Below are 24,640 nucleotides of genomic sequence, written 5' to 3'. Positions count from 1 at the left end.
TCAAAGGCTGCTGGCACAGAGCAAGCGCTGTGACTCAGCAAGGCAGCCATGACGCAGCAGCTCACAGGACAGAGGGTGAAGGTCGTGCATCTCAGAGACAGCACCAGGAAACAACTTCCAGGGCAAAGTGTCAGCTTATCTAGGCACACCCAGCTAATTCCTGCTTCTCCCAAGGAGGAGTATGCCCTGGTTCCTTTCCTCCTCTGGGGAACCTGTTCAGAGGGAAGGGAAGGGAAAGGGTGTCCCGCACTTACCTCTGCAAACCATCTTCAGCCTTCATAGCGAGTAGGTTATCCACCACAGCAGTGCACAGCCAGGGGGACAGCACTTTCAACCAAGCAAAGAACACCCACACATGCTCATTTTTCATCTTCATCCAAAGTCCTCCTGGTGCTGCAGAAAGCCACAAGGGTGTCTCATTTCCCTTCCCAAAAGGGGAGCAGATTTCCAGGCACAGGGAATGGCTGCAATTCCCAGCGTGAGGCATGGGAATAGGAAGAACAAACCCAAAAACCAAACAGTGCAGAAAGGGAATGGACGGAGTTATTATTCAGGGGAGATGACAGAGACCCTGAAGAATCTGCAAGTCAGCAGGTGCTGGGAAATAATCCTCTTCCACCTCAGCTTCGCTTACCCATCCTGTCCCTGAATCTCTACTGAGGGCTGAGAATAAGCGAAGCTTTCTGCTTATCCATGCAATTCCCCAGACTGTGCTGGACTGGGACTGCCAACACAAGAAAAAGACAGAACAATGTAAGCCACACTATGAACCTCAATTTCTAAAAATCTCCAACGCTCAGAAATGTGCTCTATCTGCTGCATTTAAAATAGCAGGACTAGAACAAGTGTACGTAATTTCCCTCCCAGTTGCAAGGCAAGGTCTTCCCTGCAGCCGTTACCTTCGTGCTGCAGTTCCCTGGACCACCTGGGCACACACGCCAGGGGTGCAGACCACTAGCTCTGGCAGATGGATAATACACCCTGGTTTTAAATAACCTGTGCTGCCTATTTCTGGATGCAAAATTGCTGGCAGGCCTGCAGGGCCCCTACGTCCAGCAGCCTCCTTCACTGCAGAGTCTGCCACGTGCTTTCCGTTTACTGTTTTGAACACAGTAACCAAGCTGCATTTGCTAGGCCTGGCCAGTCACTCCTCCTCTCAAGTGCCCCCAGTTCCAACATCCTCCCCTGCCCCACTCCAACATGATCTTTAATTCTTTCATCTTTAATTCTATTAATACCACCTAATAATTACTTTGTTCCAAGCCTGCTGAGTAATGACTGCTGACACGTCATTACTATTTCTGTGAAGAAACCAAGCTTTAATATATTGAATTTGTGCAGAGAGGAATGACAAGAACTGTACTTGCTGTCCTCTCTCTGCCTTCATGTTCCACAGGACAGTGAAAGAGCCAAGCACTTTATTCTCAAGGCATCTTCAGTGTCACAACTGTGATCCAGTTCAGAATGAACTAGGTTAAAACAAAAATAGATCAGAAGAAAGAATACAAGCAGTGGGAGGGGAAACAGCCAGTGACCAAAGAGCATCTACTACCTTTAGGTCTCTTCCTTAAGAGAAGCTTCTCCACTAGGTTCTCTCGCTCAAATACACCCCCCTCAATTCCTCCAGAGGTGCTGGGCTTTGGCATTTCCTTCATCTAATCAAAATAAAATCTGTTCAACTTAGAATTCAACTGACGTGGATTAAAGCAATTCAAAGCAGTAGGGTAAGCAGCCCACAGAGCACAGAGGAAGAGGGAATTAATAGCTTCCTCATTAAAGCTTACCTCTAAAGAAGTCAGCAACAGAACTCGTCATCACCATTTTCTTGCAGACATTTATTTTTATATTCAGAAGAGGATGAATGTAAATGAAATTTATGTAGATGCTAAATCAAGGCTTTTGTTCCTAACTAGGAAGAAGGCACTCTCAGCATTTTAATTATTGTCTTAGAGCAGGACTGATGTTTCAACCACTGCGCTCCTTGACTAACTCTTTTAAAATCAAATTACATACGAGATTAAGGCAACACAAGGTAATGCCGCCTCCTGAAAAAACATTTCTTGGATCACTTTACTCAGCTATCCCTTTCACAAACCTCTTCACCCCATCTTGATCTTATTTGACCACGCCTGGTCTCCCAGCTGCTGTGCTGAACAAGCAGCCCAAGCCAAAACCCAAGCAGCAGCAGAGTTGAGAGTAATCCACCCACTTTAAGAGACTTTCATCACTACAGAAACTGATAACCTTTCGGAGACCTACAGCTTCTACCTTCAAAAGACAAGCACATCAGGACAATTCCAGGTGGTACACTGAAAAAATGAGGCCGTTTTATTGATGATTAGATTCTGCACTGGCAACAATCATTAGGCTAATACAGACAGACTTCAATCAAAGCACGAGCTTTGAATGAGAAGTCGTAAAGTGACATGATGCCTTAATAAATTAAGGAAGTTGTTAATTCCTCTCCATCATCAACTCTTCACTTGAAGTTCTTCGCAAACTCCTCTCCTTTCTTAATAGAAGCCTTCAGCTCAGACATAGCCTCAGCAACCATCTTCTCTTCAAAGGGAGAGATCTTGCCAATGCCTAGGTTCTTCTCAATTCCATTTTTCTGAGGGAAAGAGGATTTAAGGATTAACCATTCATTGAATGACCTAGAGAGTAACTTAGCAGCTCTGCTTAAGCATTATCCAGCTGAGATGGAGACCCAGCCTGGGACCTCCGTCATCTCTAGTCTGCCAACCCTGTGCTTCCTGGCAAGGTTCACAAGTCTCTTATTATTTGTAGCAACTTCTACAGCCTTCACAAACTTTCATTCACTGTTCACAAGTGTGAAACTTGAAGCTAGCCCATCAGCTCCTTCAAGAGGAGACAGACACCAACTGTTCCTTCATGCCTCTTCCTATCTTCAAACCCACCATTTGGCAAGAGCATTTCTCTCTGGTGTGTGCCCCTCACTTGCCACTGGTTCGCAGTCTGAAATTGCTTCAGAGTTGCACTCCTAGGTTTTCAAGAGCTCCTGCCTACATCCAAACCCTTCCCCCTCAATGCCCCTCTACTTCCATTCCCTCCTCAGCCAGCACCTAAGAGAGCTTACACCATCCTTTGCATCCCAGCAGCTGCAACAGGGCTGCAGCATCCTTGTTTTTCACTCCACCCTGTACAGGGTAAGGGTGACAAAAGGGACACTTCTTTCAGAGTTCAGCAGAGGTCCTGAAAGTAATCTATTAATCCTAATCCATGCTGTAGTTCCCCATGCACCTCAATTTCTGAGGGATTTGCTTGTAGCAGATCAAGCTGAGGAGACAGGATTGCTGACTCTGGTTAATCACATGAAAGCCCTTCATAAACAGACACTGACTTGAGGCAAGCATGACCTTTTAAGACCAGTCTGAATCTCTGGTCACTCAGTGACCTGCAGTCTAAGAGTGCATAAAAACAGCATCATCTCTGTCAAGCATGAGGTATACGCCTAATACACAAATATTCAAGAACTCTTAAAAGTACACACAGCTGCTAACTTCAGCGATACCTAGCATTAGGCTAAATTGAAATCACTGAGTAAAAACCACAAAACAGTCAGTAGCTGCCATTTATAAGCCTCATCATTTATAGTACATACTCCGAGCAGCAGAGGTGTAGAGAAGTACGGGCTCTCTGTCTCTTCCGATCGAACGAAGGCACATTCAATAACCCCTTCCTTTCCATTCATTGCATCCACCAGAGAAAACACAAATCGAGCACCAGCATAGGCCATAGACAAGGTGGCAGATCCTGTAAAAGTTAAATCACTTTTAGAACAGAACCCATTGAAATTTGATGTCCTCTTTAGCATCAAAGGCTTCCACGCTGATATGTTTACAGAGCTGCAGTGTCATTGGCTTCAAGCTCACAGCCAGTTGGATAAAGCAGCAGCTTTTGGCCAGCTATGTGCTATTTAGTTGATCAGATTTTTAGGAAGAAACAGCTTAATATGACAGAGAATATTTTCTTTTAAAGCCATACATGGCATGGGACCAGTTAATGTTTAGTCTTACCTACATACTGAGCTGCTTCTAGTACCACAGTTCAAGCAGTCGCTGGCATGGCAGAGCAGCTAGATTTGTAATCAACAGTTCATAGTTCTGCACCACAGTTGTAAACAAGATTAAACCGAAAAGGACTGCATCCATTCAGCCGGCCAACAAGAATTACTTGGAAGCTGTAGTTAAGAACCAACCTGCTCCTGCTTTAGCTTTGACAACTTCAGTGCCAGCTTCTTGAATTCTCCCTGTAAGCTTTTCCAGCTGATCCTGAGGAAAGTCCACTTTTGGTGTGCACTAGATTAGAAAAAAAGAAGTTACTGTCAAACACCAGGACCCCTCCAGATTCAGCATACGGCCACCCACACAATGCTTTTTGTACCATTACAGTTGTTATTCACAGTTCTCAATTGGGAAAATCAGCTACCCCAGCTCGCAGATCGTGTGTCCCTGACCAGCTGCAAGCATTCACCAAGGCTACTGGTTATTGCACAGACTGTAACAGGAATGTAGCCATGCCTAGCTTGCTCAGCAGCTTGACAGCAAAACCAGGGCTTGCCATGGTTACTCACTACTGTGTAGTCCTTTGCACTAGACGGATGCCCTCCAAGCATGTAACAGGCCTTAGGAATTTCAAAAAGCCACCTTGTAAATATTTGGGTCACTGTGGCATTATAGAAGCCACGAGCTTTATGAAGGATCCAGTCTGCCAGCATTATTTAGGCAGTTACTGAACCTTCAGATACACCTAGGCAAGTATGTAAAGCACAGCTGCTGCCATCCCAGTGGACTGTCTAATGAAAGCACCCTCTCAGCATTCAGCTGCTCCAAAGCCCTTGCTCTTATTCCCTAAGAACATCCTTCTGTGAAGGATAGTTTATTCCCCTCTTAGAGCAAAGACTTTTCCCCTTTCTCACAGATTGCTCCTTGGTCAGACCCTAGCCATCTCCTCATGAAGCTGCAGCCTGCTTTAGAACTGCATTTCATTCTGGCTTAGATGCACAAAGGGAGGCTCTAGTCATGACTGAAGCAGGCCTCCCCACACAGCTTGAGCTATGCCTCCTCATTTCAATGCTGAGAGTTGAAGTGGTGTTTCTAGTCCACCACAGCAAAACCAATGAAATCCCCGTCACAAAAAATAAAAACCAAAACAGTGCCAAAACATCCGAACACCCACATCACCCCTCAGTTCTTATTCCCAAACTCCTTTAGAGGAAAAAGGCTGGAACTATTTAAACCACCCTTAGGAGTTTAGATTTAGCTCATTGCCTTCCAGTGTCTTGTACCTCATCTCAGAATGAAAGCAGCTGTAAGAGCAGGGAAGACTGTCTCTGCTCTAGTTTAGCACCTTACATGCCATCACAAAGGCACTTTACATCACCTCTAACGTATTGATGAGGAATACCATATAGTGTAATGCCACACATGTCAGTTACTGCAACTTACCTGAGAGATCAGAGGGATGATAGTCTTCCCAGCATGGCCACCAATAACTGGAACATTTACTCGAGCTGGATCTAAGCCCTAAGGGAAACATGAAACTTTCGAGTTTCTGAAGCATACGGGCAAGAAAATCCTTTAAAAATACTATGCTTCTTTTTCTGCCCTCAGTATCTGTACACATCTATAACCCAGCGCTACACAGGGCAGGAGCTTCAGAGGCAGCTATACTCCAGAGGCAAAGCCAGATCTACAGATTTGAACTCCAGGTTACTCCGAAAACTTCAGACAGTTACAGGATATTATTAATGCAAGTTCAGATAAATAGCAGCACAAGTACAAACTCTACCAGGGCTATTAAGAGCAGTAACCTGTTACACCTCCTGATACAAGATATTCTGCAAAGTAACACACAGCACAGATGGTTTGACTTGCAAATACATACTACAATTCTACTCTCCTCCAATTGCACCAGCAGGGATGAAAATGCCAACAGAATTAAGGCGAACACGTAGCTCACTCACAGGGGACAGCTATGAAAAGGAAAGGTCAAAGTCTCTTGAACCACATTTTGCAAGAAACCCAACCCCCAAGGCTCCTCTAGAGAATGGAAACAGGGAATCATTGCCTGCGCCTCTAGCTCCACAGAAGTCTGAGCTCCTTTGGCTCTCTGCGGTGATTTTAAAAGCATTTTTTATAGATCTGATGACCAAAGCACACCATATCCCTCCCCAGCATCTGTTACTATGACTTACCTTTAGTTCAGCCACAAACGTATTAGCTCTGACAATGTCCAATGTTGTAACGCCAAAGATTCTGTTGGGATTATACACACCATGCTTCTTGAAGACTTCTGAAGTTATTGGGATGGTTGAATTTACCTATAAGCAAGAATAGGCAAGCATTCACTAAAACCAGTATAATAATGAAGCTAATGCATGAACTGAAAAGGCCAGTAAACAACCCAAAGTGTACTTCCAACTTGAAGACAACTGTAGCCAATTACATTAATTCCTAAATTGAAGAGCAATTTACAGTCAGGCTGGAATCACCCATTTTAAACAACCGTTAGGCAATAAATTTGTTCATTCACATTACAAAGGCTCCTCCCTTAGTGAGCTAAGACTTCTATTCCAGCTAATACACCAGCATGTATTATAACCATAGTCATACAGAGGTCAAGATATTACGCACTTTTATATGTAATTTTTCTCTGACTTAAATATAGCCAAGAAAAATGGGTTAGTAGAACCAGGGTTTTAGCTCTTTTCTGCAAATACACTGCAGACCTTAATGACAGTGGTCAAAACTAATAGGAACTCAGATTACTCCAGTATTCCGAGTCTGGATTTTCCCCGCCGCCCCCTCTACATATTCAAGGTCTCCAGAAAATGCTTACCGGGTTAGAAATAATACAGATCATGGCTTCTGGACAGTGCTTTGCACAGGCAGATGTCAAAGTAGCGACAATGCTAGCATTGGTGTTGAACAGGTCATCACGGGTCATACCTAAAATGCATCCAGTACAATATTTTAAGGTACCCATACCCTACTCATTAATGGGCCAGCAACCCAATCAAAAAACAATATTCTACTCTGGACAGAGTTACCTCAACTTAGATCATGAGAAAACTCTGCAGGTACAGTAATGAATTGGCTCCAAAGGTAACTCCTCTGACTAATAAAAGATTCCTGTCCTGTCAGGTAGATCAGACCTTTTCAGGAGCAACCAGCCCAGCTGTCAAGTGTCAGAACATATTTCACCTGGGCAGCCTGAAGTACGGTGTGACCACACTGACCCACACCAGTAAATCAGTGGTGCTCAGAGCAGCGTAACTGCTCCAAAGATGAATTCTCCTCCCTCTCTGCAGTCACCTCCACAACTACAGTTCAAATGCCAACCGCTCTGTGCAAAACATTGCTAGTTGCATGACTGCCACCTCTCATTTCTGTTGCAGCAACTACTTGAACCATGAAAAATTAAGAATTAGGAAGAGCCAGGCATTAAAGTCTAGAGTTTTGTCACATTCCCAATAGGATACTGAAAAACAGAGTAAAAATGGAGCAGAGACATTCTAGTAAGGCTTAACAGCACTCATTCAGAGATGGTCCGAGAAGTTATCACACGATTAATGCAAAACAAACAGATTATTTCTATTCTGCTGAGAAATGAAACAAAGAGCCAGCTTTTTCACTGGAGCATTGCTCTGGGCAAGAAGCACTAAGGGAGGTTACGATCACTTGCATGAAAAGGCTTTGCACCTCACCCCTACACAGGAACTCCAGAAATCACTTCTGCCCGTTTCACAAGGAACAATCTAAGACAGGGGCTAAACAAGGTGCCTGATACCACAACAAGCTCTAGGTCAGTGTCATTAACAGATCACTCACATCCCAAGCCAACACTGCCATAAAGCACCAGATCCAGCTCTGTTTGAGTAACAGTACTGCAGAGATACACTTCAGTGAAGCCCTTGGGCTTTTCAACAAAGTGAACATACCTGGTTTTCTAGGGACTCCCGCAGGAATAACTACAACATCACAGCCCTTCAGACATTCTGGCAACTGCTCAGGTCCCAGGAAGCCTGAAATGGAAGACATTCAGGCATTATGTTTTCACCAGTTATTAAATATCTGACACCTGAAGTACAAAATTATACCCAGAGGTACCCAATTCCTTTTTTAATTTAACCTTCAATTCAGACTTATGCTGAAAAGCAATAAAATACAATTATGGATGGCTCCTATTTGATGTTTTTCCCTTGTTTCAAAACTTACAGAATGAGAGCGGTGGGAATCTCACATTCACCTGTTTTGAAAACCCTCAGTTCCTCCTGTTACATGTATTTATTCTCCCAAGGCACTAGCTGGGCCCTATAGTCGGTGCCCCTAAAGAACTGCAGATAGGCACATTCAAGTAAAATGTAGCCTCTTGGTGATCTTCAAAGAAAATGAAGATCAGCAGATTAGGTTTTGATTTCATTGGAACTTGACAGCTGTCTCTTCAGAAAAGAGGCACGCAGAATTCACACAGACACCCAGGGAGCGTTGAGTCTCTTTGTAGTCAAACTTTTTAATTCAACGCTCAAGCTTTTTTCCAAGATGATTTTACTGAGTGTTTCCTGCCAGTTATTACAAATTCCCCTTCAGCAGTGCAACCACAGACCATTCCCAGCTCCATACATATCAAATGTAATCAGCTAAACCTTAATTAGGTATGCACTGCTTGAGAAAAAGCTACTTAAACTGATATTGGGCTTCAGGGCCACGTGAAGATTCCCCTTCGCAAGTACAGTGACGGGCATCTCCAAGCGTCAGGCCCCCAAGAGGAGCCCCCTCAGAACACAGATTGTTTCCAGTGGCTCGCAGTACCTTTAACGTTCGCTCTTGTCTCGATGTGGCTGAGGTCAGCTGCAACACCTGGAGTGTGAGCGATATCGTAAAGGCTGAGCCTGCTCACCAGGGGGCTGTTCTTCAGGAGAAGGGAGAGAGGCTGGCCAATGCCTCCCGAGGCCCCCAGCACCGCTACCTTGGCATTGTTCTGAGGAAAAATAAAGACGACAAACACATCGAAGAGATGTTTTAGTAGTTACTGCAGCAGCGACCTTGGGGATTTCACCACACTTTCTTTACTTTTAGTTCTATTTCTCAACTTTTTTATCAAGCACTATGCAAACTTGATTGCCTAAGCCCACAGAAAGTGATCATCATGACAGCCTCCCAAAGATCTTGAGGTTTATTGTTAGGACAAGTCAAAGGAAAATCTTCATTTGCAATCTGAAGTTCAAAAGGGAAGTAAGGCCAGGCAAAGAAACCCAAAGGATCATCTTTCTTCAGATGGAAACATCTGCCTCAGGCTAATGCCTACTACCCTGTGGGCCTAGGTCTGACTTAGGGCAAAATCTATTATGCAGTTTTTCTAGTTTTCATTGACAGTACCAAAAAATATGCCTACCCGCTTGGCAAACCAATGCATTTAATGGACTACAGTAAAAGTAATAAACATTGTACCTACGTGAAGAAAATGCATATGCCTGGAATTCCAAATAGTACCTGCAGCTGCCTCAAGATTGAGGCCTGAGAACATTAAGTGACTATAATTTCCAGCTTTGATCAAATGTGCCTGAGAAGCAAGTAAAATCAACTCTGCTTTGTTGCCCTGGCAAACCAATTTTACTCTAACGTGCTGAATGGAAGAATATTATTTCTCTTTAAAATGTCTCTGCTCCTGTTTGTAGAGAAAGAGTCGCTAGATGAGAGAACAGCTAATTCAGAAGGCCAGAACAACCTTAAAATGCAAGGCTCTGCCACAGATATAGAGAACTAGAGCCTGCTGCAGAGGTGCAATGTGTTAATACAATTACCCCTGATAAGGATGTTCTCTATCACACTGTCTTACCAGACAAAGCCATAATAGCACAGGTCACTGCAAAAAGAGCTTAATTATTATACTATGTCTGGAAAGAATCTACCCAGAAGCTCAATCAGCCAAACCTCAGCTCTGTTTTCTTGCTACTGTAACAAGTGTAATTTAGCATAAAACCCTCCAAGAGGAAGCAAAGTCTAGCATTAGTCACTGTTATGACCCATATTTACAACTAAGCTGATACCATGAGGTCAAAACCTCATTGTAACTAATAAATATCATTCCTATCAAAACAATTACACAAACCTCTCTCATAAAGCATATCTTTATAGCTACAATAATCATACTGCTATATGCCACTGAGGACTACTTTCTTTAGAAGACGGGACTGTCTCTATCTACCCACCTCTCAAGAGTCCTCTCAAGAGTCCCACACAACGGATTTCAGCACGTTAAGGATTGCTGTTAAACCCCCGACCGCCAGCTTTAACTCTTCACAGATTTTGAAAGGAGAAGCATATATTTCAGTAGAGGAAGGAAGCAGGGAGCAAACTTGCATATCATCCACCGCACACCATCAGAAAGAGCCATTACTCTAGAACTAATTAGTTCTCCTGGAACTAACAGCCTCGGCCGGGAAGTTCACACCTGTCCGCAGAAAGGCACGAGCGCCCCCGCGGAGGGCCGCAGAGCGACGCCGAGGGGCAGGAACACAGCACCGACCCGCCGCCCCCAGAGCCGGCGCCCCCTCACAGCACCGCACCACCCCCCACCCCCCCCGCTGCCCCAGGGGGTGACAGCCCCGCCGCCCCCGGGAGGGCCGGGCCCCGCCGGCGGCCCCACAGGCCCCTCACGGAGGCGGACCGGGGCTCACCTGCGCGGTGGTGGCCAGGCCCCGGCGGAAGGCGGCGGCGGCGGCGGGACGGGCGAGGCGGGACAGCATGGCGCGGCGGCTCCGGTGACTCCAACGACCTCCACGGGCGACGCTTCTCGCGAGACTGCCGGCCGCCGGGGCGGGGAGTGCGGGGGGCGGGAGGTCTCGCGAGATCTGGAGGTGACGTCACCCCTAGTGACGGCCGGGCGCCCCTCCCTAGCAACCAACCGGGCCGCGCGCCGCCGTTGCCACGGTGACGGCGCGAGGCGGGTTGTAACGACAGTCGGCGACAATCGGCGAGTCGGGGGTTGTCGCGGGATGGCGGGGATGGCGCTCTGCGAGCCCCGCCACCTCTACAACATCCTCAACCAGCACCGGCGGTTCCCCCGGCTGGCGGAGCCCAACTACCTGTGCCTGCTCGGTGAGCCGGCGGCCCAGGGCCTGACCCTGCCTGCTGCCTGCCTGCACCCTGCGCCCTGCCTGCACCCTGCGCCCTGCCTGCTGCCTGCCTGCACCCTGCGCCCTGCCTGCCTGCGCCCTGCGCCCTGCCTGCTGCCTGCCTGCACCCTGCGCCCTGCCTGCTGCCTGCCTGCACCCTGCGCCCTGCCTGCCTGCGCCCTGCGCCCTGCCTGCTGCCTGCCTGCACCCTGCGCCCTGCCTGCTGCCTGCCTGCGCCCTGCCTGCTGCCTGCCTGCACCCTGCGCCCTGCCTGCTGCCTGCCTGCGCCCTGCCTGCTGCCTGCACCCTGCACCCTGCCTGCACCCTGCGCCCTGCCTGCTGCCTGCCTGCACCCTGCACCCTGCCTGCTGCCTGCCTGCGCCCTGCGCCCTGCCTGCTGCCTGCCTGCACCCTGCGCCCTGCCTGCTGCCTGCCTGCGCCCTGCCTGCTGCCTGCCTGCACCCTGCGCCCTGCCTGCTGCCTGCCTGCACCCTGCACCCTGCCTGCTGCCTGCCTGCGCCCTGCACCCTGCCTGCACCCTGCGCCCTGCCTGCACCCTGCGCCCTGCCTGCTGCCTGCCTGCGCCCTGCACCCTGCCTGCACCCTGCACCCTGCCTGTGCCCTGCCTGCACCCTGCGCCCTGCCTGCTGCCTGCCTGCGCCCTGCACCCTGCCTGCACCCTGCGCCCTGCCTGCACCCTGCACCCTGCCTGCTGCCTGCCTGCACCCTGCGCCCTGCCTGCTGCCTGCCTGCGCCCTGCGCCCTGCCTGCACCCTGCACCCTGCCTGCGCCCTGCCTGCACCCTGCACCCTGCCTGCACCCTGCGCCCTGCCTGTGCCCTGCCTGCACCCTGCACCCTGCCTGCTGCCTGCCTGCGCCCTGCACCCTGCCTGCTGCCTGCCTGCGCCCTGCGCCCTGCCTGCTGCCTGCCTGCGCCCTGCACCCTGCCTGCACCCTGCGCCCTGCCTGTGCCCTGCCTGCACCCTGCACCCTGCCTGCGCCCTGCCTGCACCCTGCACCCTGCCTGCTGCCTGCGCCCTGCCTGCTGCCTGCCTGCGCCCTGCACCCTGCCTGCTGCCTGCCTGCACCCTGCGCCCTGCCTGCTGCCTGCCTGCGCCCTGCGCCCTGCCTGCTGCCTGCCTGCACCCTGCGCCCTGCCTGCACCCTGCGCCCTGCCTGCTGCCTGCCTGCGCCCTGCACCCTGCCTGCACCCTGCACCCTGCCTGTGCCCTGCCTGCACCCTGCGCCCTGCCTGCTGCCTGCCTGCGCCCTGCACCCTGCCTGCACCCTGCACCCTGCCTGTGCCCTGCCTGACCCGCCTGCACCCTACCTGCCTGCACCCTGCGCCCTGCACCCTGCCTGCTGCCTGACCCGCCTGCACCCTGTCTGCACCCTGCACCCTGCACCCTGCCTGCCTGCACCCTGCCTGCCTGTGCCCTGCACCCTGCACCCTGCCTGCGGCCTGACCCGCCTGCACCCTGTCTGCGCCCTGCCTGCGCCCTGCACCCTGCCTGCACCCTTCCTGCTGCCTGCCTGCACTCTGCCTGACCCGCCTGCGCCCTGCCTGCGCCCTGCCTGCGCCCTGCCTGCTGCCTGACCCGCCTGCACCCTGCCTGCGTCCTGCCTGCTGCCTGACCCGCCTGCACCCTGCCTGCGTCCTGCCTGCTGCCTGATCCGCCTGCACCCTGCCTGCACCCTGCCTGCATCCTGCACCCTGCCTGCATCCTGCCTGCACACTGCCTGCACACTGCCTGCTGCCTACCTGCACCCTGCCTGTGGCCTGGCACTTCGTGCCATCCTGGGCAGGCTTCCTGGGGAAATGGGGTTTGCGGGCTCCACGCACAGGAAACAGCACACATTACTTCTTGTAATTACTGGGGCCTCACTCTTGGGGTGTTTCTCCCATCCCATTTCAGGTGCCATGACCCGGTACTGCTCCGGCTTTCATCACATCCAGCTCTTCCTTCTCTGATCTGTCCAGGGATACACACTCTCCCCTGCTGCTCCCGGAGATTTCAGAGGTGGACAAGATTTCTTGACCATTGCACAAAGATTGCTGATAAGCAATTGCATCTTGTGTAGTGGTAATACATAAAAAAATAGATGCCAGATATTGTGATACTGTTAAGTGTTTTGGCGAGGGAGTCAGCCAGTTTGGAGTGGGGTTGGGGTCTCTCCAGTGTCCCTCTCCCCATCTCTGGAGCAGCACGGAGGCAGAGGTGCTGGATGTCGGGAGGTCAGAGCAGTCCCAGCGAGTGCAGCCAGGCCAGGTCAGAGGGCAGAGCAGAACAGAGCACGGGACTGGCGCTGTGAGCGCTGCAGTACCACACCTGAGTCAGGTCTAAGGCTGCTGGCATCACTTGGTGTTACACATAGACTGATGTCAAGCACTGGGGCTCATTACAGTCACATCAGAAAGTCTCGGTTTCTAAGAAACTGAGTCTCTGTCTCTGGTTGACGTCGGTGCCTGAACTCCCACTGACTGAATTATGAACAGGAATCTACTTTTAAAGCATCAGATGAGCCATTGCTCTGTCTTGGTTGTTTTTTCAGATGCCCGTACCCAGCGTGAGTACGACGAAAGCCATATTATTACCGCACGCAGGATTGAACAGGTGAGGGGGGGTTACCGTTTGTGTGAACCATTCCTGAATTTAGCAATGAGCAGTAAGACAAAATGGGCTTAAAACCCAAGGGAATTGTCCCAGCCTCTCCCCTGCCTGTTCCAGCCATGTTCCGTTTCTGCCACTGGGGGGGTGTATTCTGTCACAAAGCAAAGGTGGCTTCAGTAGCCTGAAGGACTGGCACAGAGGAGCTGTGTATCAGGAATAATATTACACAAGAACTAACATATGGCAGACTTGCTCACAAAGGTCGGGGTTGGCACCTGAAGCAGCCTGGTGTAGTTTGTGTCATTTCTGAAATCTAACTGGATCTTTCAGAGTCACAGAATCACAGAAAGGCAGGAGTTGGAAGGGCCCTCTGGAGATCATCCCATCCAACCCCCTGCCTGAGCAGGGGGCACAGGACCACGTCCAGGCGGGGTGTGAATGTCCAGGGAAGGGACCCCACAGCCTCTCTGGGCAGCCTGTGCCCCTGCTCTGGCACCCACACAGGGAAGAAGTTTTTTCTCATATTTAGCTGGAACTTGCCGTGTTCCAGCTTGTGCCCATTGCCCCTTGGCCTGTCATTGGGCACCACTGAAAAGAGCCCAGGCCCATCCTCCTGACACCCACCCTTCAGATACTTATAAATATTGATGAGATCCCCCCTCAGTCTTCTCTTCTCCAGACTGAACAAACCCAGGTCTCTCAGCCTTTCCTCATCCCTGATCATCTTGGTAGCTCTCCGCTGGACTTGCTCAAGTCCAGTACAGACATAGCCCCAAACCCACCATGTAGCTATAGAGTAGTAACTTGCAAGATGTCGGTAGCACTGATGCCACAGGAGAAGTGTGGAGCTGTGCTCCTGATAGAATTCCTCTGTGATTTTTGTAGAGTCCTACAGGGGAGTACCTGGTACCAGACTCTGAGGAGTTGGGGTATGTCAGATACTGCGTGGTGTATGACTGCGAGACCAGCTCTTTGGACTGCTGTGACTATGAGGAAGAGGAGAAAGAAAAAGGTACCTGTGACTCACATCAGTCAAGACCTCACTGCAGAATAGATGTTCTTCCCATTCCTCTATTAATTTTATGAGCTTATTGGAAGATATGCAAATTTACCCAGTTTTATTTGAAAAGCTAACATCTGTGCTATGCCTCTCGTTTTTCACTGAGTTGCGTATGTTCTTAGGCTTCAAAAATCCAGATTTTATTTTAAAGCTTCCTGGCAGGTCTGGTTTCCTATCTGTGGACTGATCCTTCTGAAGTTCCTTGTTGCATGTGAGGAATGGATTTATTTTTTTTTTCTTCCACATTTCACTGAGATTGGGCTTGTTCAACAATTGCCTTTTAGGGAGCAGTGCTTCTTCAGGAATTGAAAACACTGACTCAGGTTCCATATGTTCACAGAGTGAGTACTTCCTTCTTTGGGGGTTATAAAAGGCTTTCACATTACCATATTTACAAAGACTTAGCTTTAATGGGGTTGATGAATTGATGGAGTTCACCGAGAAATGTGAGGAGCTGGAAACTTTTCCGTGTAATTGTTCAGTCTTCCTTGAACCATGAAAATGTTTAGCTTTCACGCATCCTTTGGCAAGGAGTTCTGCTGTATGCAGAACCGCTTCTGTATGTTTGTTTGGCTCCCATTACCTTTATAAAGGCTACTGTAGTTTTAGGAAAGATTTACATCATTTCTCTAAGAAAAGAATCTGGGAGCGTAAGGGGAATGAATAAAGCAAGCATGTTCATAAATGCAAGCAAGGGAAGGTGTGAAGAACCAGAAGCGGGTTTCTATTGTGCTGATCTGTTTCTCAGCTAAAGGCAAGTGGATGGGTGCCTCCGGAGAAGGAGAGGGAGCAGCCATCTCACATAATCTGCTTCACTGAGGGGAGTGTTTAAAACACTTGTGAAGAATTTATTCAAGATACCTCCCCCTTTGCCTAAAGCAGACTAAAGAAAAGAGCCTCCATAAAACATAAGATTATTGGAGTTAAATTAATAATACTTCCCTATTATGGTAACTTACTACAAGCATTTCCCAAAGAATAATGGGGAGGGAAAAAACACTTTACCTAGACCTAAAAAAGAAACCGGGAGAGGAATAAAAGATCAGGACGAGAGGTGGAAAGCAGCATGCCTTGTTACTGACCTGCAGCAACCATTAAAGAATGAGTCTAGCTTTTAACAAGGGTTTCTGCAGACCATTAGATGAAATGAAAAGGAGTTTGCTGGTGGTGTCAGTGGGCCAGGTTTATCCCCCGGTGCTGATGGAGGCACTCTAAACCTGCCCTGGCAAATAGCTTTTTGATCTCATTAGATGCTGAGGAAGGAACAGCCGTCCAACATGCCAGCCGCTTAGAGCAGTTCACCCGCCATCCTGTGCTCATCCTGAGGGGAGGATACAAGTGTTTTTCAGCTTGCTATCATTTTCTGAGGACTCAGAAGATATTGTGGATGCCTCAGGTGAGATGGCACTAATTTGCAAGTAGAAGACATTGGCATTCATATTCAGCTGATGATGGCTAATGAATTCAAGTGAAATGGTGTTGTAAACCTGGTATCAGAGTAATTTCAAAGGAATTAAATGTAATTTGAGTGACTGTGCTTGCCCTGAGTTTCACCACTAATTCTTTTACAGCCACGCTTTACCTTTTTTTTGACTTCTGCTATTGCATGAAAGAAAGCTCGTGAAAACCACTTGGGAGTGTTTCTCTGATAACCCTGAAACTGGCCTACTGGAGAGTACAGATAACTGAACAAACAGTAGCAAATGATGAAAGAAGCAGGTTCCTCTTTGACACGTGGTTACCTGGGATGTTACACAGTAAATGTTTTCAGACAGAAGTACAGTTCCTATCGAGCCTTGTGTTCCATGTCTATAAAGCTTTTCATCGGGAAGGATCACAGAGAAAGTGCTGCTGCATTGTTTCAACAGGCCCAGAAAGAAAAGAGCCATCCACTGGAACACTGGTATTTGTTTGGTTTCACCAACAAACATTGATCTGTTTAGCTTACGAGAAACAGTTACCCTTTTTTCACATCTAGGACAGGACCTGAGGCAGGGCAGGTTTAGAGGGCACTGGACAACAGAGAGCATCTCATTGCAACACGTCTTTTGTTTCTCTTGTTCCTGTTCACTTGTGATCCACATGAAATAGCCTGTGACATGGTGCTAACCTGTGGGATGCTACAGTGCAGGAGAGAAAATCAATTCACTTTGTGCTGCTTTGTGAAGGGTAGCAAACTGCTGAAATTCCCCATCAGATTCAACCGGAGACAGAGTACCTCCTTGCCTCTCAGTTTAAGCTGTTGTTCTCTGTTGCTTTGAATTGCTAGGCTGCTGCTTTGTTCTGCTGAGCATTAGCCGAGTATCGGTGCGGGACGTAGAGGCATGGTTGGCTGTTTGTGCATTTTTGTGCCCAGCCTTCACGCTGCAGACACCGAAGCGGCTGCGGACTCGTGTTGTGCCGCTACGTGGCACCTGGGGCCCTGCAGGTGGCAGATGATTTCATCTGGCCTCGCAAACAGTAACCGGGGAAAACATCGGATGAGTCTGTTATGCTGCAGTCCCTCCAGACAACGTTAAGAATACATGCCGCCTCCTGTTGAGTTAGGATTTGTTTCAAGTAACTCCATGATGACAGCGATGCTGTGAATTATTCTCACTAAATCTAGCAGACTTCAATATACAGAAAGTCCAGGTGACTGAATGAATCATTACACTAGAATGTGTCATGGGCTGTTGACTAAGCATGTGTTCAATTCTTCACATGGCTTCTGTTTAAGAACTTACCAAACTAATAGGAGCAAATATACTCTCTAAACTGAGCCTGTGGTTTCTCTCTGGCAGGAACTAGACAACTTCCAGCCGTACCCTGTAGAAATACTGCCTGCAAAGTTATATATGGGCAATTTCAAGCAGGCCTGTGACCGACAAATTCAGAAAGATCTGAAGATCAAAGCACAAGTCAACATCTCTGAACAACCTGTCACACTGTAAGTTAAATAGTTCAAGGTGTACCCTCAACAATGTCTGTGCCTCTGGAAAAAGTGCGGTGGCACAGACCAGAGCCCATTCGCAGAGGACTCAGCGCCTGTGAACATACAAGGAAACCTCTGGTTGGAGAAAAACTCGTGGAATTTGAGTGCTGTTTCATGCTCATTTTCCTGATCTCTACTCCAGGGTTAGCAGAGCAGCACAGCAGCCCTGCAGCCCCCCACCATGACATGGGTGTACTGGGTGAGAGGAGTACTGGGAGGCCCTTGGCATTTCCAGTCTGTCACATACCACCATCCTTTGGGAAGATCCCACATCTCTGAATAGCTTTCAGAGCAAAATCTTACAAATGCGTCAGTGTAAAAGTTGCACCACTGATGTTTCACATTGTTGGCCTTCCCTCCTCACCTACATCTGTCTGTGACCATTCGGCTCCGTCTGTAGGACCAAACGCTGGAAATGCCATTTCACACAGTGAAATATCCGGTGGCTTTTCTCAAGGTGGTGACCAAAACAAAGTAAGTAACAAAACCAGTTACCTACCCCAGTGCATGTATACCAGCAGACATTTCTCACGCCTTTGGCTCCAGTGGAACATATTCAAAGGTCTCTATACCACGGGTAATCTTCCCATGCCCTCTGCATGGCGTGCTTTCACATTTCAGAAATTCCTCACCAACATTTTGCTCCAGTAATTCTCCAAGTTGAGTCCTCTCAGCTTGTAGAAGGAGGAGGATGCTGTCATAGAAAATCGCATGAAGTTCACAAAACTGCCGGTGTGCACGCTGTGAAGGCACCCTTGCGTTCAGTTCATCTGTTTTCATTTAGCTCTCAGATAAAGGGGGCTGCAGGTTACGTTAAGACATCAATGCTGATACCATGTGGAATGGAAAATCAGTAAATAAACTGGTTCTATGTTACAAGCACCTCGGTGTCTTACCCTAACAAATCACTTATCATAATGTTAATGATGACAATGATGAAGAACGCACACACGTAACAGCAAACAAAATGATCAGCCTGCCTCCAACAAACACATTTTTCAAAGCTGCTTCTCTGGTCCACGTCACGCTGTGTGCTCTTTTTCCAGGTTTGCAGAAGGCGGCAAAAATCTCCACATATCTGTTCCAGATTCACTCGAAGCAAATCTTTTTTCTACCTTTGCCACAATTTGTCATTTTATAGGTGAGTTGTTCCTAATTTGGAATTCCGGAGATCTTGCTCACTCTATGATATTAGATGGGAGTGGCTGCGATTCACTTCAAACAGGAAGCTCAGACAGGAGGGTCATAATCTTCCAAGATCAGGATACTCCCAAGCAAGCCCACACCCTAATGGATACCAGAGCTGGCTTCCTAACCATCCTGATGGACAGAGAGGAGATTTTACAGGGCATCTCACTCTGACCTTCCTACTCATTTTGAAGAATACCTCGCGCTCTGATAATAGTGAGCTTTCCACCCAATCTGAAAAGGCTTTGCTGCAGTATGTCTACCAGGGCTTCATAGGATCCCCTCCTATTCCTTTATTCTTAAATACAACCCTTTGACTCTTACCAGCCCAAATCTTCAACAGGCAGGGCTGTATTTGAACAAGTGTGACACACATTGGAGAATTTACCACAAGACGCTGCTGATCTTTGTGATTTGCAGTGCACCCACCGTAGGACCTGGGAAGAGTTTCAGGTTGGACAGCACAAACCTGCCTTTAGCTGATTACATCAGAGAGGGCAAGAAAAAACATACTCTGCAGCTCAGTGCCTGCAGCAGCACAGCAGACGTAGCTCCTGCAGCTCCATCCTATGATGGCATCCAACCATGTCACCATCTTTTATCACACTTATGAAATAACGCCTGCCACAGACAAAGGCCCTGCTGAGCTGAGTGTTTACAGAACCAGAAGCAAAAGACCATCCTGTCCCCACAGACCTTATAATCCAAGCACAAAATAAGAAATGACAACTGGACACAAAGAAACAAGGAAACAATATTTGAGGATGTAATTTTGTAGTCCTGAACGGAATGTCATGATTTGCATGCATTGAAACCCAAGTATTGAAATCCAGTTACTTGCCTTTCATTTTGCCCCAGGTTTTTTCACAGTAGTATTTCAGAAGAAAGTTTCTTTCTCACATCAGTTTCTGGAACTTTCCAGAACAGACTGTAATAATCGATTAGCTGTAACTCTTGCAGAAGTGTATACTGTTTACTTGATAGTATAACTATTTACTTGATAGCCTAACTGTTTACTTGACAGTCCAGAGTAGATTTGTTAAACTGGAACAGTTCAGTGTTCTAGTGAACACTAGACTAAAGCTCTCCACGTACGCTGAGGAGTGTGAGTGACCTCTTGCCAGGCGTATGTTGAAGTGAGGCCATTTCTACCCAGGTCTTACTTAGAACAGAACTAGCATCTCATGATAAAAATAAGTCTGTTTTAGAGCTTGAATTAAAAAAACACAACCCCCCACAACCTCTCAACAGCATTAAAAAAAAGAGGCTTTGCCCTACGAGTTTTAGATTTTAGTTGTCGATATTCCAGAAACATGTCATGCTGTCTGCTCTGGAGAGGGAAGGAAAGAATTCAAAAAGTTATTAATAAAATATAGAACCTTTCAGGCATAGGTAGCAGAGTTGATGTGGTTAGGAGAGAGTGCCAGCATCACCAAGTGGGCTTAGCTTTTGTAGAAAACTAGTTTGATGTTAGCAATTTTCGCTGCAAAGTATCCATCCTGAAAACATCATAAAGCCAGTGCCTGAGCTGGCACGTACCTGCTTGCTGCTGGTGATCCCCATGGAGGGGTAAGGGATTTGAAGTCTAAGTCCCTCCAGTTTGAGAGCTAATTCCTCCAGCTTCAGTGGAGAACAGTTAGGCTTGCGTTCATCAGAAATCTCAGTACCTTTAAACCTTTCTGGGAAGAGTGTGAGTAGCTGATGTGATGCTGACCACAGCTGATCGGTCACGGTAGGCCACTTTTTCTTCAGTTATCTGATGTAAAGGCCACACTAATCTGTAATGAGGCATTGACCAGTCATTGTCATTCAGTTCTGGTCTTCAAAGCCACATTTTAACTCACTGGATTTTTAAGAAAGGCAAATGCTTTCAGAAATGGGGGCTGGCAGTGCCCATCTGCTGCTGTCAGGGTTTGTGAGAGTTCCTGTCGCTCAGGCTGCTTGCCAGTCAGCTGTCACTGAATTAGAGCTTGACTGTGCAATTGGAAGCTTGATTTCCCAGATCACTAATTTGTGATTGGCATTTCCTTACTCAGACACTCAGCTGGATCACGGAGCAGTGCTGGTGTTCTCCAGCCTGGGGATAAGCCGGAGCAGCACAGTAACCATGGCCTATCTTATGCATTCCTGCCAGTTTTCCCTGAAGGTACGTCACTGTCGTATTTCCCCCAGATACTGACTGGGTCTGCAGCTTATTTCTGTTTCTGAAGCCTCATTACTGTAGTAATGAGAAAGACACTATCTGTGCGTTCAGGCAGACTATCCACCTGATAAAGTAACAGATTCCGTTACAGCAGATTGTGTCTTCTTTATACCATTAAGGAGTGGCTTAGGGGTGATTTTGGATCTGTGAGTCCTTACCCATGGCACCTGTGATATCATATTCTTGCATTTCCCTACATAACTATGGGGCTATAAAAATAAAGCTTTGATTACAGAACTTAGTATTTCTGCTCTCCTGGATCTGGGAAAGAGAGTATCTGGACGCTACTGGAGTTAATCCCATCTCTTAATACCATGGGGTTACAGGGAAATTCAGAATTCAGTACTTGCGGGCATCTGATTTACCACTCGGCTCAGCAGCACTGGCTTCTTCCAAAATCTTGTTTTATTTCTCCAGAAGCAATCCCTTCCCACAGGTTGTGCTGTAGAGGAATCTGGAATGGGATAATACTAACCCAGGAGAGATGTCCAGGTTAAATGGCCAGTACACGCTCTTCTGTAGCTCTGAATAACTTAAGAAAAATCATAAATAATGGCTGAGAATGACCCGGTTGTGCAACAGCCTGGTTGCCTCTCCCCAGGTGCCAGAGCCTTCTTCCCTCTGCATACAGCTCACGGGCATCATGCTGAAAAATCCTGCCCTTGCTTGGAAAGTGTTTCCTCCTTTGGGAGCTTGAAAGGATTGATCCAAGCTTCACTGAAGCTGGGCCTGTATCTAATCATTTAATTGATTTTGTGCAAACATTTGCAAAATAAGAGGAAATCTCTTACCATTGCTGTGTGCCAACAGGTAATTTCAGGTTGAGTGTGCCAACAGGGCTGCAGAAACTGCTTTGTCTCTGCTACTAACACGGGTGTGATTGCTCCTGCATGCTGATAACCATTCCCTTGCACACTAAATTACAGGAGGTGCTTGCAATGGCAGTGCAAAAGTCAAAGGCTGATCCTTGCAGTTTCTCTCAGTTGGTATCAATGTGCTGGTCTCAGCATTTTACTAAGGGCTAAAAAAAAAAGAAGAAAAGGCTGACACGGCAGTGGTGTGCTGCGGCTGGCCTGAGCGGTGCTTTGGCCAGGCAAAGCTTTCCTGGGGGATTATCCTGGCAGACTCGCTTGTTTCTTGTAGACGAAAGCAGTGCAACAGAGTCCTGTGTGATCCTTCACCCAGTATAGGCAAAGATCTTTGTAAGCTTCGAAAGACATGGTATTGCAAAAGAAAGGCAGACGTGGGATGTACTAGTAATTGGTACGTGAGTAGATCTGTTGAGTTCAGGGGAACTGCAGACATCCACACCATGGGCCCAGAGGAGTAAATATTGGAAGATCAGCCTTGGAGCCGGCAGAATCACTGAGATTAGAAAAACAAACCAATGGAGCACTATCTTCTAACCCTGGGTCTCGCTACGCTTAAGCAATCCTCTGAATGCGGGGGGCAAGTCTATTTTAAAAGTGGGAAGATAAGCACTGCTGGATGCAGCTGGAGTAAAGCAGAGTAATGCCAGTGGATCCGCCCTCTGTGTGGCAGACTTCCTAGCTGATTACATGGAACTAACAAATAATTAAGATGGCTGTAATTAATGCAGTGGGATAACTGGAGCTTCATAGCTGCTCTGCCACAACAGGTCACACCAATCCAGAAACATGATAACCTTTGCTGCTTACCTGTGAATAGCTGATACATCACTGCTTCGCTTATCATCCGTGGAAGAATCAGCATTTTAGGGTAGGAAATCCAGGACTGCATTGCTCCACCGGTGTAAAATAATGCGAAATACCTGCTAGGTAGTGAAACCAGCCTGAGCTGTCCTTGTATCCAGGAGAGAAGAGTATGAAGGCAACAGACTTCTCTGAAGTTCACATCTTCACCCAGTTTGTCCCTGCTTTGGTAGCCAAAGTCTTATCTGCAGGTTCTTGCTGTCCAACACAGGGAGTAAATACAAAGCTGTGTCGTTCACAAGTGTAGCTGCTTCATGTAAATACCCGAGATTCACTTTCAGTTCAAATTCCCAACACTCCTTTGCTTTCCTTCTGTTTACAGAGAGCTTGGGACTACGTTCTGAAATGCAAAATGAACATGAGACCACACCGGGGCTTTGTGAAACAGCTCTCGGACTGGGAGACCCGAATCTACAGCACCACAATCACAGACATCTCTGAACCAAGTTACTGACAGGGAGCAAAGCGAGCACCCAGCGGGGAGAGGCGCTTCCCTGCCCATACCACTGTATCAGTAGAAAGTTACATGAACACTGTTCGGAAAAATATCTTAATGTAACAGAAAGGCTTTCCTCTTTAGCTCCATATTATTTGGGATCAAGTTTTGCAGCCATTAGGGGAATTCACCTGTGCTGTAGAAGGTGGCAGTTTGGGGAATGCAAGTCCTGCAGGATGGGCCTATCACACGCTGCTTGTCTCTTGTAAGTGAAGGGGTTTATAACCACCTCGTCAGGCATGCTCATTACCCCAGGTATGGGGAAGTCATCAGGGTTATCTCTGAAAATGTTCCTCAGTCCATAGCCTGGGATGGTAAATTTAGAGTTTGACTGTACCCGCTTCCAGCCCGGAGAGGCGACGACAGAATGTCCCCATTTCAGAAGCTCCTTCGCCTTGCATGTGCCTTCTTGGCTCCCCACAGGCACTGACACAGCCTCTTGCAGGCTCCCTGGTGCGATTGCCTAGCAAGACCACACTTCCCACTTGCCACCTTCTAATACAACAACCTAACCTCTTGGCATGGCTGCCGGCTTTGGAGCATTGATCCCGTTATGTGAAACCTAAACTCCGTAGTGTCCACTGTCTCACTGTAAATTCTTTCACAGAATCACAGAACGGCTTGGGTTGGAGGGACCTTTAGAGGGCATCTAGTCCAACCCCCCTGCAGTGAGCAGGGACATCTTCAGCTAGGTGAGGTTGCTCAGAGCCCCGTCCAACCTGACTTTGGATGTTTCCAGGGATGGGACCTCCACAACCTCTCGGGGCAACCTCTGCCAGGGTTTGACCACCGTCATCGTAAAAAATTCTTTCCTTCTATCCAGTCTAAATCCACCCTCCTTTAGTTTAAAACCATCACCCCTTGTCCTGTCACAGCAGGCCTTGCTAGAGATTGCCCCCATCCTTCCTATAGTCCCCCTTTAAGCACTGAAAGTCTCCCCGAAGCCTTCTCTTCTCCAGGCTGAACAACCCCCAGTCTCTCAGCCTGGCCTCGTAGGAGAGGTGCTCCAGCCCCGGCTCCCTTTTGTGGCCTCCTGTGCTGGGGGCTCCAGAGCTGGACGCAGCACTGCAGGTGGGGTCTCACCAGAGCAGTAAATCACTGTAAATTCTTTGCATTGACATCACAAAATAAGACATTACAGAGAACGCTGTGGGCTTTCCTTGCACTCTGTGCTGAGGATTTATGGGGGTTTTTCATTTTAGATCATCCCTTTTGGTTTGTAATTCAAATCCGG

At 48.0% G+C, this 24,640-nt stretch overlaps 2 protein-coding genes across 3 annotated transcripts; one reads left to right on the top strand and one right to left on the bottom strand.

The window, feature by feature from the left end:
- Window positions 1-2,305: 2,305 nt before the first annotated feature.
- On the bottom strand, window positions 2,306-10,848 carry MDH2 (malate dehydrogenase 2). Its single transcript, XM_064467683.1, has 9 exons — window positions 10,703-10,848; window positions 8,835-9,003; window positions 7,964-8,047; window positions 6,862-6,971; window positions 6,218-6,343; window positions 5,469-5,546; window positions 4,220-4,319; window positions 3,623-3,774; window positions 2,306-2,611 (listed from the first exon to the last, which is right to left on the bottom strand). Exons 1-9 carry the CDS (start codon window positions 10,769-10,771, stop codon window positions 2,480-2,482), a joined length of 1,020 nt encoding a protein of 339 aa, XP_064323753.1. The 5' UTR covers window positions 10,772-10,848; the 3' UTR covers window positions 2,306-2,479.
- A 96-nt stretch (window positions 10,849-10,944) lies between these two features.
- On the top strand, window positions 10,945-24,344 carry STYXL1 (serine/threonine/tyrosine interacting like 1). Of its 2 annotated transcripts, XM_064468154.1 has the most exons (9): window positions 10,945-11,123; window positions 13,694-13,755; window positions 14,638-14,764; window positions 15,097-15,153; window positions 16,063-16,208; window positions 17,596-17,741; window positions 18,833-18,927; window positions 21,011-21,120; window positions 23,233-24,344. In XM_064468154.1, the coding sequence occupies exons 1-9, from the start codon at window positions 11,021-11,023 to the stop codon at window positions 23,362-23,364; spliced, it is 978 nt and encodes a 325-aa protein (XP_064324224.1). In that variant the 5' UTR covers window positions 10,945-11,020; the 3' UTR covers window positions 23,365-24,344. The 2 variants fall into 2 exon arrangements, with proteins under 2 accessions (XP_064324224.1, XP_064324225.1); XM_064468155.1 differs by lacking the exon at window positions 15,097-15,153.
- Window positions 24,345-24,640: the final 296 nt, after the last annotated feature.

This window comes from Phalacrocorax carbo, chromosome 17 (genome assembly GCF_963921805.1).
Source record: "Phalacrocorax carbo chromosome 17, bPhaCar2.1, whole genome shotgun sequence".
Taxonomy (NCBI): Eukaryota; Metazoa; Chordata; class Aves; order Suliformes; family Phalacrocoracidae; genus Phalacrocorax; species Phalacrocorax carbo.
Note: the sequence above shows the minus strand (reverse complement) of the source record. Positions and strands in the feature narration are given on the sequence as shown.